Here is an 18,503-nt window from a genome sequence, read left to right as displayed (position 1 = left end):
CGGAAAGCTGTTCCGAAGTGGGGCGGGGGGGCGGGGACACCTGGCCCCGCCGCCCCACTTCGGAAAGCTCTTCCGAAGTGGGGAGGGGGGTCGGGAACACCTGGCCCCGCCGCCCCACTTCGGAAAGCTCTTCCGAAGTGGGGAGGGGGGTCGGGGACACCTGGCCCCGCCGCCCCACTTCGGAAAGCTCTTCCGAAGTGGGGAGGGGGGTCGGGAACACCTGGCCCCGCCGCCCCACTTCGGAAAGCTGTTCCGAAGTGGGGCGGGGGGGCGGGGACACCTGGCCCCGCCGCCCCACTTCGGAAAGCTCTTCCGAAGTGGGGCGGGGGGTCGGGAACACCTGGCCCCACCGCCCCACTTCGGAAAGCTCTTCCGAAGTGGGGCGGGGGGTCGGGAACACCTGGCCCCGCCGCCCCACTTCGGAAAGCTGTTCCGAAGTGGGGCGGGGGGGCGGGGACACCTGGCCCCGCCGCCCCACTTCGGAAAGCTCTTCCGAAGTGGGGAGGGGGGTCGGGGACACCTGGCCCCGCCGCCCCACTTCGGAAAGCTCTTCCGAAGTGGGGAGGGGGGTCGGGGACACCTGGCCCCGCCGCCCCACTTCGGAAAGCTCTTCCGAAGTGGGGAGGTGGGGCGGGGACACCTGGCCCCGCCGCCCCACTTCGGAAAGCTCTTCCGAAGTGGGGAGGGGGGTCGGGGACACCTGGCCCCGCCGCCCCACTTCGGAAAGCTGTTCCGAAGTGGGGAGGGGGGTCGGGAACACCTGGCCCCGCCGCCCCACTTCGGAAAGCTGTTCCGAAGTGGGGCGGGGGGGCGGGGACACCTGGCCCCGCCGCCCCACTTCGGAAAGCTCTTCCGAAGTGGGGAGGGGGGTCGGGAACACCTGGCCCCGCCGCCCCACTTCGGAAAGCTCTTCCGAAGTGGGGAGGGGGGAGCGGGGACACCTGGCCCCGCCGCCCCACTTCGGAAAGCTCTTCCGAAGTGGGGAGGGGGGTCGGGAACACCTGGCCCCGCCGCCCCACTTCGGAAAGCTCTTCCGAAGTGGGGAGGGGGGTCGGGAACACCTGGCCCCGCCGCCCCACTTCGGAAAGCTGTTCCGAAGTGGGGCGGGGGGGCGGGGACACCTGGCCCCGCCGCCCCACTTCGGAAATCTCTTCCGAAGTGGGGAGGGGGGTCGGGAACACCTGGCCCCGCCGCCCCACTTCGGAAAGCTCTTCCGAAGTGGGGAGGGGGGTCGGGAACACCTGGCCCCGCCGCCCCACTTCGGAAAGCTCTTCCGAAGTGGGGAGGGGGGTCGGGAACACCTGGCCCCGCCGCCCCACTTCGGAAAGCTGTTCCGAAGTGGGGTGGGGGGCGGGAACACCTTCTGAAGGCGGGCAGGGGGCGAAAGTCTTTGTCCTCCCTGCCTGCCTTCCCAGGGGCTTTTAAATCGCCCCGGACAGCGGAGAAGTCCTCCGCTGTCCGGAGCGATTTTAAAATGCCGCCCGCCAGCATTTTAAGATAGCCCCGCACAGCGTAGAAGTCCTCCGCTGTCCCAGGGTTTTTTAAAATGCTGGGGGTGGGAAGAAAAGCCCTTGTCCCCCCCCCAGCCTTCAGAAGAGGTCCGGGGACAGACTGTCCCCGGACCTGGTCTGAAGGTGGTTTCCCTAGGAACGCATTAATTGATTTTCAATGCATTCCTATGGGAAACCGTGCATCGCAAGACGAAAAAACCGCAAGACGAAGAGAATTGCGGAACGAATTAATTTCGTCTTGCGAGGCACCACTGTATAAGCAAAAACAGACTGATTTATCAATCCACGGTTAGACACCCCCCCAAAAAACCCCCTTAAAATTATATTTCACCTTGGGTTTTTTCCCCTTTGTATTCTAATATTGCAATCTGTTATTTTGCAGAAAATTACTGACAGAGGTTTCATAATGGTGCTGGTTGTTCAAGCTTTGACAGTAGGAGTCACAATAACTGGATTGCCATCATATTTTTCCATGGACAATGCAGAAAACCACAGGGTAACTTTGTATTAGAACATACTTTTTTTAAAAAAAGCAATGTGAAATGTCCTATACATTGGTTCAACACAGTGATTCCTCAGACCAAATTCCTCAGAGGGAAAATCAGGAGTCACCATAGTTATTCCCTTGCCACCTATTTGGCATCATAACTTATTTTAACTGATTTCATACATTGTAGTGAATCAATTCAGGGCAGATATGGTTGTACGTAAAAGTGTTCAAATAGAATAAGGAAATAGCAGCAATATTTATAACTCCTCTGTTCAATCGCGCGGGTTGCAATTCGGCGCTTCTGCGCAGATGCGACTGCCAAAACCCGGAAGTAACCAGTTCCAGCACTTCCGGGTTTTGGCAGTCCGTAACCTGAAAAAACAAAACCTGAAGCGTCTGTAACCAGAGATATGACTGTAGTATTGTTCAGCTAATTGCTGCCATGCTGTCATAACTTGGGCTGGTTGTCATGCTGCATTCTAAAGAGCTTATTTATTGGGTTTGATTAGCAGGATATTCTGGTTCATATTCATTGCCACGCTAGGACTCAGGTGGAAATTGCAGATCATTCTAGTGAACTTTCATTTTACCAATCATCAAGAGTCATTTTGCTTTTTCTTCCTCAAACTACGCATTTGCTACTACCACCCAAACTGTCCCATTATTCAGTCTCAGGGGGAAAAACCACACCTGCTCTCTTAATTTTAATGATGCAACTATGTTTCGTTTCTTTTTCTTTTCCATGTGTCTTGTTTTTCTTTTTTTGCTCCATGTATGCCTGTGTTGACCAAACCTTAAGTTCAGAGAGTAAACACAAATTTTAAAACTTCCAGCCAAACTTTCATATATTCTCTGCAGATGCTTACATAACTGCTTGTTTCACTACTTACAAAGAAACTGGCATAAAAGTAATTATTTAGATGGAAGTGATCCAAAAGCCTGTATCTTCCTTACACACCATGTTTCTTGTAGTATAACACAACTCCCGATATATTGTGGTGTTGTACACTGTTGAGAAGTCTTCTGCTAGCTTGCCCACAAAAAATTAACAAACGTTTTCTCCTTTCACAAATGGCTTTTTGGATCCCAACCTCTGGCTCTCTGAAAACCACAGCTATAGTAACTACAGTTGCAACTTCTTTATTCATTACATTTACTTGGGAGTAAACCACATGGAATTATATGGGATTAACTTCAGAGTAGACATCAGAGTCTAAATGGGAGTATATATTTTGGCTAAATGCTGCTTATCCTTTTTTAAAAAAAATAATCTAATTGCCTTTGACCTCAATATTCCTAACTAGGACTGTGCAGGCAATGGCCTATTGATCCCATGTTGTGCTGCCAGCCATATAGGATGAATAATAATAAATAATGCTTCTTAATTCCAAAGTCTCTGGGTGGGAGGCTGCAGGCATTACCTTTATTTGTTGCTTTAATATTATCTTCAGTGACTGATCTTGGGCTAGGTACTCACTGTTGTGCCCCACTGTAAAACAGGACTAATGTCCTCTAGAATCTAGATGATATAAATGAAATATAGTGCATATATATGTGTGTGTGTGTGTGTGTGTTATGCATTTGATTTGCCTTGTAGCCTGTGGCTTGCCTCCCTGCTTTTGCCAGCTGGAGCCATCTCCTTGCATGCATATTAGTTCCTGCTTTCTCCTTGTGGCATGTTTGACTCTGGATTGTGTTGGCCCTGCTATTGTCTGCCAAACCACACTGCTGAGCTGCTGGACTCCGCCCCTAGCCCTACCCACTCCTGTACAGGAATGTCCCTATTTTCACCCATGACATTTTGGGAGGTAAGTACTCCCTGGTGTGCAGGACTCTCTGCCATTGCTGTACTTTTCTTTGAGCTGCTCCCTAGTTTATTTTCTTAATAGGATATGTTCTTCCTCCATCTTGGTTCATTTATCAGTTAGGGGTGTTTGAGGTGTCTTGTATCAATTAAATTAGAAGGACTCTTGATGTATGTTCCCAATGCTTTTCTTCTAGAAAACCGTATGTTCCAGCCCTACAGATAAGCTAGTGGCCGAAGGCTCAATCACACTTCCATTTGTCCACCACTTTCCTCCAGGAAAACCCACAGTTTAGCACCGAATCAGAACAAATAGCGATCTGCAGAAAATCTGGTTGCTGTTTGATCTGATTTAGTGCTGAAGAGTGGGTTTTCCTGGGGAAAGTGGCAAACCAAAGCCAAAGCTACTCAGACCCATATCTATAAAGTACAATAAGTGTGGGTGAGCCCATAGAATGTTTTGTACTGTATTTTTTTTTTTAAATAGTTCATTCCAGATCATATTATCAAAAGCAAAAGTACAATTGCTGGATTTCCTGCCATTCCCCATATTTGACCTAGATTTTCATTTATTTTTTGCACCTTTGCAGATCAAAGCCTATACTCAACTTAAGTTATCAGGTCTTTATCCATCTGCATACTGGTGTGGGCAAGCACTGGTTGACATTCTTTTATATTACATTATTCTCCTCCTGATGGTCGGAATCTTGTTCATAGTTCACCATGGAATTATTTTTTTCCCTGAAGAGGCTCTTGCTGTGGTAAGTTTTGTTTTCTTCCAGATACTTTTATCCGTTCCTTGCTCCCCTTATTGGCGTCACCTCAACAACAGAAATCCAGTAGGATTCAGAAAAGATTTCCCGATGGCAGGAAGGAACCGTGTTGCCATGGAAAACCCCACTGCCCCTGTTGAAGGTGCGGGCAGGAATTACTAAACTACTGCTGGCAGGAATACCTGGAACCTTGGAAGGGAAGAATAGGGCCAGTGATAGAGCCACTGGATCAAAAATCAGTCTGTTTCCCTGGAGGAACCAATCCAGGTCTCTTTGCTGCACCATCCACAAAGAATAAAAATTAACTGCCCAGGTAGGCAGGAGCCGGCAGAACTGCGGATGTGATGGCAAATCTGCCATTCTTCAGCCCTAGTAAAGATTCTTTCCCACGGCACCATTTTATTTTATTTATTACAAAATCAGAATAACTTGGAGGTTCCCAAAGCATCTTACAGAGTACAGCAAGCCACAAGCCACATAGTTACTAAAATCAACAGAGCGGCAAAGTGAACATAAAGCAGAAATTGCCTGCGTAATGGCATTGCCTGCCATTTTACATGCTGCACTCACTGAAGTGTATTTCACACATCCTGCAATAAATAATGTTGTATACTTATGTTTTTCTGCTCTACTTTTAACCCAAAGAACCATCAACCTTTTGGCTTTTAAATTGGCATAGGAGCAGGTGGTAACACTGTAAATGAGTACAGCACACTGCAGGTAGTGAAAAACTTTCAACAATGTGCAATAATTAAGGGAGTCTTTGTATTTCCTTTTGTGTTTTTGTATTAAAAATATGACCCCTGATTTCATTTGCAAAACATTGCAGGGTAATAATAATAATAATAATAATAATAATAATAATAATAATTTATTTATACCCCGCCCATCTGGCTGGGTTTCCCCAGCCACTCTGGGCAGCTTCCAACAAAACACTAAAATACAATAACCTATTAAACATTGGGTGTATCTGAAGAAGTGTGCATGCACACGAAAGCTCATACCAAGAACTAACTTAGTTGGTCTTTAAGGTGCTACTGGAAGGGATTTTTTTATTTTGACTATGGCAGACCAACACGGCTACCTATCTACTACTATTAAACATTAAAAGCTTTCCTAAACAGGGCTGCCTTCAGATGTCTTCTAAAAGTTTGGAAAGGTGACAGATTGTATTCTGTGTTCTTAATCATTTTGTTGTGTTTTCATGTTATGCATAACTCAAATTTCATTTCCTCCCTGCAGATTTTGTGCCTTATTGGCTACGTTCCATCGGTAATTCTGTTTCATTATGTTGTCTCTTTCACCTTCAAAACAATACAAAACACCAAAGAATTTTGGTCATTAATTTTTTCAACAGTAAGTAAAAGTGCAGTACTTGATGCATCTTTCCTAGTTAATGCAATTTAGTATTTTGATTGACTGTTACATTTAAGAAATAATTATATGTCTTTTTTTTCTCATTTGGGTTGTAGCTCAGTCCTGCAAGTGCATAGTTTGCTGTACAGCATGTGCATGCAGCATGAAACCAAACTTTGCAGGATTAATTATTTGTCTCTTAGGCACTATTTGCTGTTCCTTTTATTCTGGATATTACTTTTTGCTTTCTTAGCAAAAGCAATCTATACAGCTGGTTTTTCAGTAGCCCACATGCAAATGAATGCTACAACATTTTTTAAAGATGGATAAAAAGAAATCAAATGGTGCTCTAATTTTATTGTAATTATCTTTATTTCTTTTCCCTTTTCAGGTAGCCTTGATTTGTGTTATTGTTATTGATGTAGCTTTTATTCAGTCGTACGCAATAGCAATTATAATTCACACGTGCTTTTCTATCTTCATCCCAATATATCCTCTTATTGGGTGTCTCATTTCTCTAACAGAGGTAAGTTTGCAGTGAACTAAAACAGTGATAAATTTTGTCTGTAGTTTCAAAAGTCTGGTGTGCGGGAGGCAATACATTTGATTAAAATTTCATTCCACATCACTCACTCCATGACTTAAGACTAGTTATGGGCAACCATCGCTGGGCTCAGGAAACTGAACTATTTTGAAAGTTGGAAAATAGGTAGTTGTTATTTCTTTTTTTTCTTTTTTAAATAAATTTTTATTCAATACAAGTTAAAATACATACATATTCACAACAAAAGAAAATACAAAAGAGAAAAACAAATACATCTATCCAAGGAAAAGGAATTAAAGAATATTTTGTCTCTTTTCATATTTACAGTTATTTATACCTCTATAAAATGCTATTCATGATAACACAGTGAAATGAAATGTAAGATATCAGAATAAAGAAAAAGGGAACAAAGAAAGAATAAAAAAGTAAAAGAAAAGATCATATATGAAAAAATTTTAAAAGTAGATAAGCACTCACAATACATAGCCATTTCCCATCTATATTTACATTCAATTGTATAATTTCGTCTTGTCCTTATCTACCTTAAATAAATTGTTTATTTTGAAAGAGAACAGAAAAAAGAAAAAGAAAAGAAAAATAACGACTTCCACCATTTACCTCACGCGTTTTTAATAATCCCTTTTTCAGAGCCTGTGTTCATATTTCATATTTTCCCTTTGGGTTTCCTTAATGTCTCACTTTGTATTTTTTATATTACACACAAGATTATTCTAAACACAACCAGATTTTTGTAGTTGAACCCTGGTTTTGTAAATAATCATTTAAACACTCCCATTGCTTCATAACCATAGTTTTGGATTTTCTCCATATTATACCTGTCAATTTTGCTAATTCCAGGTACTCGCAAAGTTTCCCCAACCATTCTCTTTTTGTTGGGATGCTTTCCTCTTTCCAATAGCTAGCAATCAAAATTCTTGCCGCTGTTGTCGCTTATAGAAATAAGTTATTTTTCTCTTTGTGGATATCTTTATCTAAGATTCCTAATAAATATGCCTCTGCCTTTTTTTAATGTGATGTCCTTATCAATTTTTTTATTTCGTCATGGATCATATCCCAAAAGATTTTAATCTTTGGGCAAGTCCACCACATGTGATATAACGTACCTTTTGTTCTGTTACATTTCCAACATTTGTCGTCGTTCCTTTTATTTATTTTTGACAATCTGTCAGGGGTTAGGTACCATCTGTGGTGCATTTTTCTGAAATTCTCCCTTAATAAATCACAAGCAGTAAAATTTATATTTTCCTCCCAAAAAGTTTTCCATCTTTCCAGATCTATCTCATATCCCAAATCATGCTCCCATTTTAACTTTCCCCTTTCGTCTCTTGTTCTAGGGTGGTTTTTGTTAATAGTCTATACATTTTTACAAGTATTTTTTGATCGCTCTGTAGTATTTCCTTTTCTAATTTTGAGGTTTTATTTTCAAATCCCCCCTTTTTATGTCTTTTTCATAAGTTGCTTTTAATTGATAATATTGTAACCAATTTATTCTAAATGTTTGTAATTGTTCGTAAGTTTTTAATTTAATATTTCTGTCTGCATCCTCTAATATTTCCCTATACGTTGGCCAAGTCTCTTTTACATTACTCTTTAATGTTGTAGTTGCTTCCACTGAAGAAACCCATTGAGGAGTTTTCTCAATAATTTTTCCTTTTGTTCTTTCCCATACATACAATAGAGCCTTTCTTACTATGTGGTTTGTAATTTTTTTGTGGTGTTCTTTTTTATCATAGAATAAGTAGCCGTGCCATGCATATATTTTGTCCCAGCCCTCTAATGTTAGGACTTCATTATCTTTTAATAATATCCATTTTTTTACCCAGCACCAACACACTGCCTCAAAATACTTCCTTAAATCTGGCACTGCGAATCCTCCACTTTCTTTTGGGCCCATCATTACTTCTGATTTTATCCTTGCTTTTTCCCCCTGCCATATAAAATTTGCAAGGTCTCTTTGCCAGCTTATAAAATATTTAGTTCCTATTACAATTGGAATCGTTTGGAATAAAAATAGAATTTTGGGGAGTATCATCATTTTAATCATAGATATTCTTACTCCTAATCATATTTTTAATTTTCACCATTTGTCCATGCTTTCTTTAATTTCTTTCCATTTTTAATATAATTATCCTTAAATAAATTTGTATTTTTATTGGTAGTCCATATCCCTAAGTAGTTCACTTTATTTTCTATTTTTAGTCCTGTTATTTCTTCTAATTCCTTTTTTCCTTTCTCGCCTATATTTTTAGTTATCAATTTCAATTTATCTTTGTTCAGTTTGAATCCTGCTACTTCACCAAATTCTTTCATTCTTTCCAATGCTTTATTTATACTTTCTTTTGGTGTTTCAGTTGTAATGATCACATCGTCTGCAAATGCTCTTACTTTATAACACTGTGTCCCAAGACATATGCCCTTTATTTCTTCATCCTTTCTCAGAGCTATTAATAGAGTTTCTAATATTGTTATAAATGGGAGTGCGGATAAAGAACATCCCTGTCGCGTCCCTCTCTCGATGTCGAATTCTTCTGTAATTCTTCTGTAATTTCATTGTTTAGAATTAATTTAGCTGTTTGTTTTTTGTAGATTGCTTGAATTCCATTCATGAATCTTTTACCTAAATTTAAGCTTTCACATGTTTTGATCATAAATTTCCAAGAGACACTGTCAAATGCCTTTTCAGCGTCTACTAAAAGCATTGAAATGTCTTTACTTGGATTCATTTCGGCATATTCTATTAAGTCTATAATTATTCTAGGGTTGTCCTTTATTTGTCGGGCTGGTAAAAATCCTGCCTGATCTTTTTTAATTATCCTTTTTAGCAGAGTTTTCATTCTATTTGCAAGGACTCCAGTAAACATTTTATAGTCTATATTCAATAAAGATATTGGCCTGTAGTTTTTTATAAGTCTCAAATCTGTACCTTGCTTTGGGATAAGGGTTATTAATGCTTCTTGCCACGAGTTAGGTATTTCTCCTTTGTCTAAAATTTCATTCATAATTAATTGCAATTTGGGTGTTATTATTTCCTCTAATTTTTTATAATATGTTACTGAGATTCCGTCTGGTCCAGGCGATTTCCCCTCCTTCATATTTTTAATCACTTTTTTAATTTCTTCAGTTTCAATATTTGAATTTAATATTGCATATTCTTCTTCTATATCTGGTAGTCTATTTTCTGATAGGTATTTTTGAATTTTCTTTTCCTCTTTTAATTCTACTTTATATAAATTTTTGTAATATTTTATAAAACTTTCTATAATTTGTTTTGGGTCAATGATTTCCTTTTCTTCGTCAATAATTCTATTTATTACTCTTTCTACCTGTCTTTCTTTGATAAACCATGGCAGCATCCTACCCGGTTTATTTGCCTGTTCAAAATATCTTTGTTTCGTCCATATAATTTTTTTCCCTACTTCCCTATTTATTAAATTTGATAGGTGGGCTTATAAATTCTTTATTTGTTGGAGGATATCTTCATTCTTTGGGTTTTTCACTAGGTCTTTTTCTTTCTCTCTTATTTGTTTATTTATTTCCATAATATTATTATCTTTATTTCTCCTTATCTTTCCCATTTGTTGTATTACAAACCCTCTCATATAAGCTTTGCTCGCTTCCCAAATCATTTTTTTATCCGTATCCTGATTTTCATTTATTTCATAAAATTCTTTCAATATTTCCTTTGCCCTTTTAACCCTTTGATTGTCTCTCCATACCCCCTCGTTCATTCTCCACCTTCCCTTAGTATGATTTTGAAATTTCATTATTACCGATACCGGATTATGATCTGTTATCGATCTGTTTAGTATTTCTGCTTTTTCTAAACTTAACATCAGCTTTTTTGTTAGCCATACTGCGTCGATTCGTCCCCCAGATTTTTTTGCCTCTGAGCAATGGGTTATATCTTTAACACTTGGGTTTTTTGTTCTCCAGGCATCATATAAATTAAAATTCTCATTTAAATGGAAAAAGGAGAGTGGTAATCTACCTGAACTTGACGTTTTCTCTCTTTGCGTTCTGTCCATTTCTATCGATGTTACTCCATTAAAATCTCCCATAATTACTATATTTTCATCCACATAATCCCATAATCTCTTCCAATTTTCTAAAAAAAAATCCTTTTTGTTATTCGGAGCATATATTCCCACCACTATGATTTTTCCTTCTTTTGTTTGTATTTCTACCCCAAGTACTCTACCTTCATCATCTTGGAATAACATTTGGGATTTCAACATTGTATTTACATAGATGACCACTCCCCTTTTTCTTTCCATTCCAGATGCTATATATTCCTGTCCTAGTCTCGTATTTTTTAACACCCTTACATGAGTTTTGGGTATATGAGTTTCTTGTATACATATGACATCCCATTTTTTCTTCTTTAATATACATTCTAATCGTTTCTCCAAAATTTACTGCTTAATCCATTAATATTCCATGAAATACATTTCAGTCTCATAATCCTTTGTTTAAAATACTCACAACTTTACTGTTATTATGTAGTTATAGTCTAGATTATGCTATTGTCCTAAGGTCACGTTGAAAAGGAAATAAAAGTTTCAGTCTTGTCCTTCTTGCTTCACTCTACCAGTTTTTCTCCTCCCAATTCCTCCCAGTACTTCCTCCAGAAGATTTTTGTATCTTCTACTGATCTGAAGGATCTCCTCCTGTCTTTATATGTAAATGACAGACCCTCTGGGAATTCCCATTTGAACCTTATTTTGTTTTTCTTTAGTGTTGATGTCATGAATCTATAATTGTCTCTCTGCCTCAACAGGTGTGTTGTGATTTTTCTCATAAATTCTACCTGCCTCCCTTCTATACAGAGTGGATCTGTCCTGCCTTGTTGTTATTTCTTGCAAACAACAACTGTTCATATATAGCATTTGATATAGCAATCTGAATTTAGGGGTATTCCAATAAAAGGGTGATTCAGATTGAAATCCACTTTGTGTTGGGATTCAGGGTGTGTGTGTGTGTCCTTCTATCCAGCCCTGTTGGCCTCCATCTGTATTGGAATTACTTAAGCTATTTTCTTATTTTGGTGGACGGGGGGTGCAATAGTTTGGTTTGTCAAACACAATTCTAAATCAAACTAGCTAGTGTATACCCTCTGCTAGTCAGCAGTAGACTGGTCTTTACAATACCATGGAATATGAGAGGTGCCATATTTACTCAAATGTAATGCACACCATTTCTGGCCAAATTGCACTGTGAAAATTAGGGTGCGCGTTAGATTTGATGGCATATTTGCATTCGCTAGCAAATGCTTTTTGGGTTTCAAGGTTTTGAAATTTGAGGTGCACCTTAGATTCGACTGTGCATTAGATTTGCCTAAATATGGTATTAGATGGCAGTACAAGTTCTCATTAGTGACCCCTGACTTTGGAATGCCCTTCCCTCTCAGAAGCAAGTTGTACCAGCACTGATGGAGTTTCAACACCAGCCTATTCATTCAAGCATTGTACCAAGTGTTGAGTTTCACCTTTTTGATCTAGTTATGTTATGTTAACTAATTATCTAGTTATTGCTTTTATTTAAGTTGCATTTAAATGAAGTCTATTGTTTTTCTTGTATTTTGATGCTCTCTTTGAAACAAGGAAAAGCAGGTTTGTTTGTTGTAAAAATGTATGCTTTTTGATGAGCTTCCTGCAAAAATCAGTCTGTGGCAGAAATAATTCAGATAAATTAATTGTTTCAAAAAGCATTGTAAAACCATTTGAAAGCATTTTCTAAATGGTAATATTATATAAATGAACTCAGAATGACTTGTAGAAATATGAGGGGGAAATATTGAAATAAGCATTTTCTGTATTGTTAGGTAGCAGAGAAGCTTGGTCGAAATATGGAAAGAAATACAGAAAGGCTATTGGTTTCAACAATAGCGGTAGGCACCATATTTTCCCTTAAGAATTTAAGAGATGGGTTGTCTGGATACACTTTTACATGTAATGATAAGGTGTTACTGTTTTTATTTTATTTCATAAAATGTATATATGCATGTAAAAAACCTCAAAGCGGTTTACAAAAAGGTGTGGGGCAGGTGAGCATGGTTTGGAGAAAGCTGCCTCTTGTGTCATATTTGATCCCCTGGTCGGTCAAGTCTGATCCATGGGCCAAATGTTTTCCATCACTGATCTATGGGGAAGACATGGCCATAATCATGGTCATTAAACTGAGCTTAAAGGGTTCTTTTAGAGTTATTTTGCTAAAACATAGAAGCAAGTATATGCTGGTGCAACTAGTCTTGCTTCGAACACTAGGTGAAGATCAGCCATTTTTGATGTACTCTTCCTGACCCTCCCACCACTGTGGCATATAAATGGTATTGAAGGATGTATAGCACAAGTTGCGTTGAGGCGTCCTACTAATTGCTTAAATAAATGCCCGTATTTTTCGCTCTATAAGACGCACCCGACCATAAGATGCACCCAGTTTTTAGAGGAGGAAAACAAGGGGGGGGAAGATTCTGAATCAAATGTTGTTGAGCAGGCTTTGCGCGGCTATCGCTGAAGCCAGAACAGCAAGAGGGATCACTGCGCAGCAATCCCTCTTCCTGTTCTGGCTTCTGGGATAGCTGCGCAGCCTGCATTCGCTCCATAAGGCGCACACACATTTCCCCTTACTTTTTAGGAGGGAAAAAGGGTGTCTTATAAAACGGAAAATATGGTAAATAGTTGTGGAGACAACCGACAGATTGTTGCAGAAAGGGAAATGTAATGAAGGTCTTAAGATGCTCCATCACTCTAATTGTATTGTATTATATATTGCTTTGTGATGCCTCACGTGAAGTGTGATACATAAAGTAAATAAATAATAATATTTTATTTATCTTTGTATTTATATTCTACTTTTTCTTCAAAGAGTTCAAGGCAGCGTACACACCTACTCCCTCCCCCCCTTTATCCTCTCAACAACCCTGTGAGGTAGTTTAGGTTGAGAAGAAATGACTGGCCCAAGGGTGAGCTTCATGGCCAAGTGGAGATTTGAACCCGGGTCTCCCAGGTCCTAGTCCCGCACTCTAACCACTACACCACACTGGCTCTATCTTACATTGTTTTGTGGGAAGAGAGTGGAGCAATGTGCAAAGAGGGGGGATGCATCTAGGGTCCTTTGCAAAGGAGAAAATCCATTTTATTTAATGTGCTTATTCCTTTCTTCTCTTTTAGCCCTACTTGCAATGTGTCATTTGGCTCTTCCTTCTACGCTATCTTGAGGTGAAATGTGGAGGCAAATCAATGAGAAATGACCCATTTTTCAGGTTGGTATGCCTCTATTTACGGTACTGAAATTACTACACCAAGCCAGTGTTAGTCAGTAGTGAACTGCAACAAAGTATGCACATTAAAAGTCTCTTGGTCCATGGAGAAGTGACCACTTGCTGATGTTTAGGGCTTAAGGGAGGGCTGGCGTTATTACTTAGATAGGTAATACTTTTAGGGACGTTAGTGGAGCAATTGGAGTCCAAGAGTTTGCCCTGGGATCCTTGCAGTGCCACAGTTTTTTCTGTTCATGATCTAAGAGTTGTGCCCTTGACATCCTTTCTGACACTGCTTTATTAGGCAAACTAAAATATCACAGAATAGTGTGTATGCTTTCCTAGTTAGTGGATCAGACAAATATATTGTAGCAATCAGCACCAGAGAGTTTATTTGAACTTTCTCCCAAGTCAAACACTTCAATATGCTTTAGAATGAGAAGGAAAACAAAGCCTTCACACAGCTTCTCGGAACACCCACCCATCATCCAACCATTTCTTTAGCTGACTGAATATGTGCATTCTTCTTATTGCTGCACATAAGAAACTGAATCAGGGATAAATGGGATATTATCAGCGATTGTAGCGTGAATGCTGCCACCTTCTCATTCACCCAATCACTCTTTGATCTAGCAAAATATCTCACTTGTCTATTTTAGGTGTTTTTCTAGCCAATTCTGTCACAAGGTCATATTGGACAGGGAAGTATCAATATGGTTTCATGTAGGTCTACCTGATGGCATTATTTCTGTTAGTTCTATCTGTTCAGAGGTCCCAATGAGCAGATTTTAAATATATTTCCTTAACTTCAGAACTCCTGCGAAGCTGAAGGCCAGGAAATCGCCAGATGTGCCGTTTGACGAGGATGAGGATGAAGATGTTGTGGCTGAGAGGTTGAGGGTTAAAGAGATGACAACGAGCCAGAGCTGTGAGGAGGTAAATCTTGCTCTTCAGTATCAACCCTGTGAACCTACTGGCACCTGGTTGTATTGTAAGACCTGTATAAGGGGGGGGGTGCCTTACCTCTCTTATAGTGATAGTCTGTTTCAAAAAGCACAATTTCCAAATCGCGAGTTATGCACCTTGTTTAACTAACAATCCCTGGTTAGCAGAAGATGTGCTAAGTTTATGGGAACTGAAAGTAAATGCCCATGAAATCCTTCTCCTGGCTGCACAGGTGAGTATGTGAGGTTGAGGCTTTGCTCAGGCTTGTTTCAACTTGTGCACGTAGCAAGAAAGCATGGTTTAGTTTTGCATGTGCGTTATTCATTAAGCTCTGTTATCTTTTGTTTCACCAGAAACCTGCCATTTTGGTCAGCAATTTACATAAAGATTATGATGAAAAGACAGATTTTCTTCTTGGAAGAAAAATCAAGAAGGTGGCAACCAATCAGGTCTTTTTTTGTGTAAAAAAAGGTTAGTTGTAAAAATAAATAAGTCGGGAAAATAAAATGCACCATCTCATTAAACAGAACTGCACATTTTACGTGTTTGCCTTTTCTTTTTCCAGGAGAAATTCTGGGACTGCTGGGCCCCAATGGAGCTGGGAAGAGCACACTGATTAATATGTTGGTGGGAGAAGTCGAACCAACCTCAGGCCAGGTATTCAAGTGCAACCTGGAGCTGATGTCCCCCTCATCCATCCAGAACAGGTTTCATAGCTCAGGCTGTAGTCCTTTTTTTTCAGAGGGTAAAAGATGTTATTTCATACTGAGGATCCATACTTTTTTCTGGATATTTCTTTCCAACTGGCATGTAAATACCTAAACCTCAGCTAGATGCCCAAAGAAGATTATGCAAGAGTGGGGTGCCCATTACTGGAAATGTTCATGCATATGAATTTTCAGTGCCTAACTCCTTTTTGGTTTCATAGATAATCTCAGAACTATGAACTGGGTCACAAGACCTACTAAAATACATGGTTGAGAGTTGTGAAGAGACTCATGTTTGCTTTGCTTCTAAAGCTAACACTTTTAGAGGGGGTACAATGGGTTTTCCGTTCATATGATATATGGCTTAGATTCAGAAATAGGCACTGGGATGTTGTGACTACTCATAGAAAGGCTATATCCCAGATGGCTCCTGGTATATAAAAGAGTGATCATGTAGTAAAACCAAACCTGAGCATTTCTTGTCATTTTTTTTTAATTTAACTTTCCATACAATCAACTTTTCTGCATGTTAACTGCAAACTATATGTAAAAATATTGAATAAGGACTGGTATATTCACAGGTGCTGATGGGAGATTATTCTTTAGGCGAAAATAACAAGGATAGCTCCATGAGATTTATGGGATACTGTCCACAGACAAATCCACTTTGGCCTGATATTACATTGCAGGAACATTTTGAAATTTATGGTGCTATCAAAGGAATGAGTGAAAGTAACATGAAAGAATTCATAAAATGGTAAATATATATTTTAAACACTTCGTTTACATTCAGAGAAGTTTCTTCTCTCTTACTTTGGTATAATGTCTCCCTGAAAATGGTTGTTAGCTTCAACTTAAAAACCACACCCCACAGATTCTTGTAAATACACAGATATATCTAAGACATAAATTTGCATCATTTTATTTTTAGGCTGATGAAAGCTGTAGTTCAGATTCTGCTTTCTGTTATGTATCAAAATCTTCTGTGCTAGTTTGAAAGGTAATTTGTAGTCAACAGTCTAAGTTACAGACAAAATTGTCAGGTTGCAAGACTTTTCTGGTCACATCTCTGAAAACACCATTAAAAAAACACTTAAGCTACCTGTGGCATACATCTTGATTATTTCTGTAGGGAAGATCAATCCAGTTAAAACCACAAATAGTGTAAAGTTAACTGGAGATCAAATAATACTAGCTAAAACACAAAATGTCATATGAAGTAATTTACTTGAAAAAGAACTAATGAGCATACGCTAAAGTTCTCCAATACTGGTTTCTTAGAATGTTTAACACTGTATACTTTTGTTTTTCTCCAGCATTTCCCATGCACTTGACCTCAAGGAACATCTACAGAAAAGAGCAAAGGACCTTGGAGTAGGAATCAAACGAAAGGTATTTGATTGTTGTTTTTAAGCTGAATTGCTAAACCAAAAATCCAGGATCAATAAGCCTGGATATGCATGACCACATTCTTGTTTCATATGAGCGGCAAAACAAACCATTGCTTATTATTGTGTGCAAACCCAGAAACTATGGTTAATCACCAAAGCAAGCCAGGGGGCATTAAGCCAAAAAACATGGCTTAATAACCTGGCTTCTTTTGAAGCTAGTTTCTAGGTTTGCTCACAATGGAAAGCTGTGCTAAAAATCTTGGCTTGTTCTGCCACTGGTAGGAAGGAAGGAGCAAAGTAGTAGGAAATGGGCTGCATGATGATGCACATCACTTGTGCATATCCCAGATTTAAGTCAGGATTTTTGGCTTGGCCTTAGTGTTCAAATGCAGCCAATGGTGCATTGTATAATGGTCACCCTTCCCTTCCCTTCTCTTTCAGTTATGCTTTGCTCTTAGTATGCTTGGTAACCCTAATGTTACTCTATTAGATGAGCCATCTACTGGTATGGACCCTGTAGGGATACAGCAGATGTGGTGAGTAACCCCAAATATCATGGAGGCTTTATGTGAAAAGCAATATCACATGTGTGTGTGGCTTATAACCATGCTTTGCTCATTATCTCTCTTCTGCTTCTGAACAATAGGCTCAGTCTTTTTGCATCTTTACAATATACATATCTTGAAGATACATGCTTAGATAATCTATCCCATATTATTGGCTGCCTTCCTATTAATGCTATAGGTGTATTCATGTATATATATATATGACAGGTGTTAGCAGGGCTAAAACAAACCTCCCCTGAAGAGTTTACGGTCAAAATTGGGTGTGGCATTGGGGAACACTATTAGCTGATCCTTTCCACCCTCTTTGCTGTTTCCTCTTTCATGTTGACCAGGCATAGGCAAACTCGGCCCGCCAGATGTTTTGGGATTACAACTCCGATTATCCCTAGCTAACAGGACCAGTGGTCAGGGATGATGGGAATTGTAGTCTCAAAACATCTGGAGGGCCGAGTTTGCCTATGCCTGATGTTGACACACAGTAGCTTTGTTCCCACTGGCTGTCCTTTTTCTTTCACAGAACTTCCATGGCACCAGCTGCATGTCACGACTAAGCGCTCATCCAGACTGCCTTTTGTGCCATGTTTCTAAGGCAGGGGTTTAAAGCTCTGAGCGTGTCCTGGCGCTTTCCCCAGGAAAGCCTGCATTTCACCGCTGAATCAGAACAAAGGGCTACTGGGTTTTCCGTGAATTTCCATTTGCTCCGATTCAGCAGTAAAATGTTGGTTTTCCCAGGGAAAGCACCAGGACAAAAAACAAAGCAAAACGCTAAGACATGGGCCTTTAAAAGGCAGACCTATATCTGGAAAGTGCAACGTAACAGGAAGTCTGGATGATCCCTAAATGTTAGAGGGAATGTGAGGAGAGAATGCATTTGGTGGCTACTCACAGTATACCACTGCCTGTACATTTCCCACTCACTTGCGGAAGATCCAACAAATGATCTTATGCCCTTTATATGTAACTGCACACCGAAAGAGCAACAATTTGTAACTTATTCACCATAGGAAAGCAATTCGGGCAGCCTTAAAAAGTAAGGAGAGAGCAGCTATTCTGACAACTCATTATATGGAAGAAGCAGAAGCTGTGTGTGATCGAGTCGCAATCTTGGTGTCTGGAAAATTAAGGTACTTCCTTAGC

General features: G+C 39.9%; 1 protein-coding gene across 5 annotated transcripts in view; it reads left to right on the top strand.

Moving 5' to 3' along the window:
- The window catches only part of LOC309526372 (cholesterol transporter ABCA5-like), a 56,358-nt gene that overhangs the window by 33,248 nt on the left and 4,607 nt on the right, over nucleotides 1-18,503 (top strand). For 4 of the 5 annotated variants that reach the window (XM_082212360.1, XM_082212362.1, XM_082212361.1 and 1 more), the window contains 13 exons: nucleotides 1,894-2,007; nucleotides 4,396-4,566; nucleotides 5,821-5,934; nucleotides 6,326-6,460; nucleotides 12,321-12,386; nucleotides 13,669-13,760; nucleotides 14,570-14,693; nucleotides 15,056-15,173; nucleotides 15,268-15,359; nucleotides 15,991-16,166; nucleotides 16,726-16,801; nucleotides 17,242-17,336; nucleotides 18,371-18,490. In XM_082212360.1, coding sequence (XP_082068486.1) covers nucleotides 1,894-2,007; nucleotides 4,396-4,566; nucleotides 5,821-5,934; nucleotides 6,326-6,460; nucleotides 12,321-12,386; nucleotides 13,669-13,760; nucleotides 14,570-14,693; nucleotides 15,056-15,173; nucleotides 15,268-15,359; nucleotides 15,991-16,166; nucleotides 16,726-16,801; nucleotides 17,242-17,336; nucleotides 18,371-18,490 — 1,493 coding nt within the window. The remainder of the gene's footprint in view (nucleotides 1-1,893; nucleotides 2,008-4,395; nucleotides 4,567-5,820; nucleotides 5,935-6,325; nucleotides 6,461-12,320; nucleotides 12,387-13,668; nucleotides 13,761-14,569; nucleotides 14,694-15,055; nucleotides 15,174-15,267; nucleotides 15,360-15,990; nucleotides 16,167-16,725; nucleotides 16,802-17,241; nucleotides 17,337-18,370; nucleotides 18,491-18,503) is intronic. The other variant, XM_082212364.1, reaches the window with a different exon arrangement.

The sequence above is a fragment of the Podarcis vaucheri genome (assembly GCF_965113315.1).
Source record: "Podarcis vaucheri genome assembly, chromosome: 2".
Lineage (NCBI taxonomy): Eukaryota > Metazoa > Chordata > Lepidosauria > Squamata > Lacertidae > Podarcis > Podarcis vaucheri.
The sequence above is the reverse complement of the archived record's forward strand: the minus strand, read 5'-3'. Positions and strand labels throughout refer to the sequence as shown.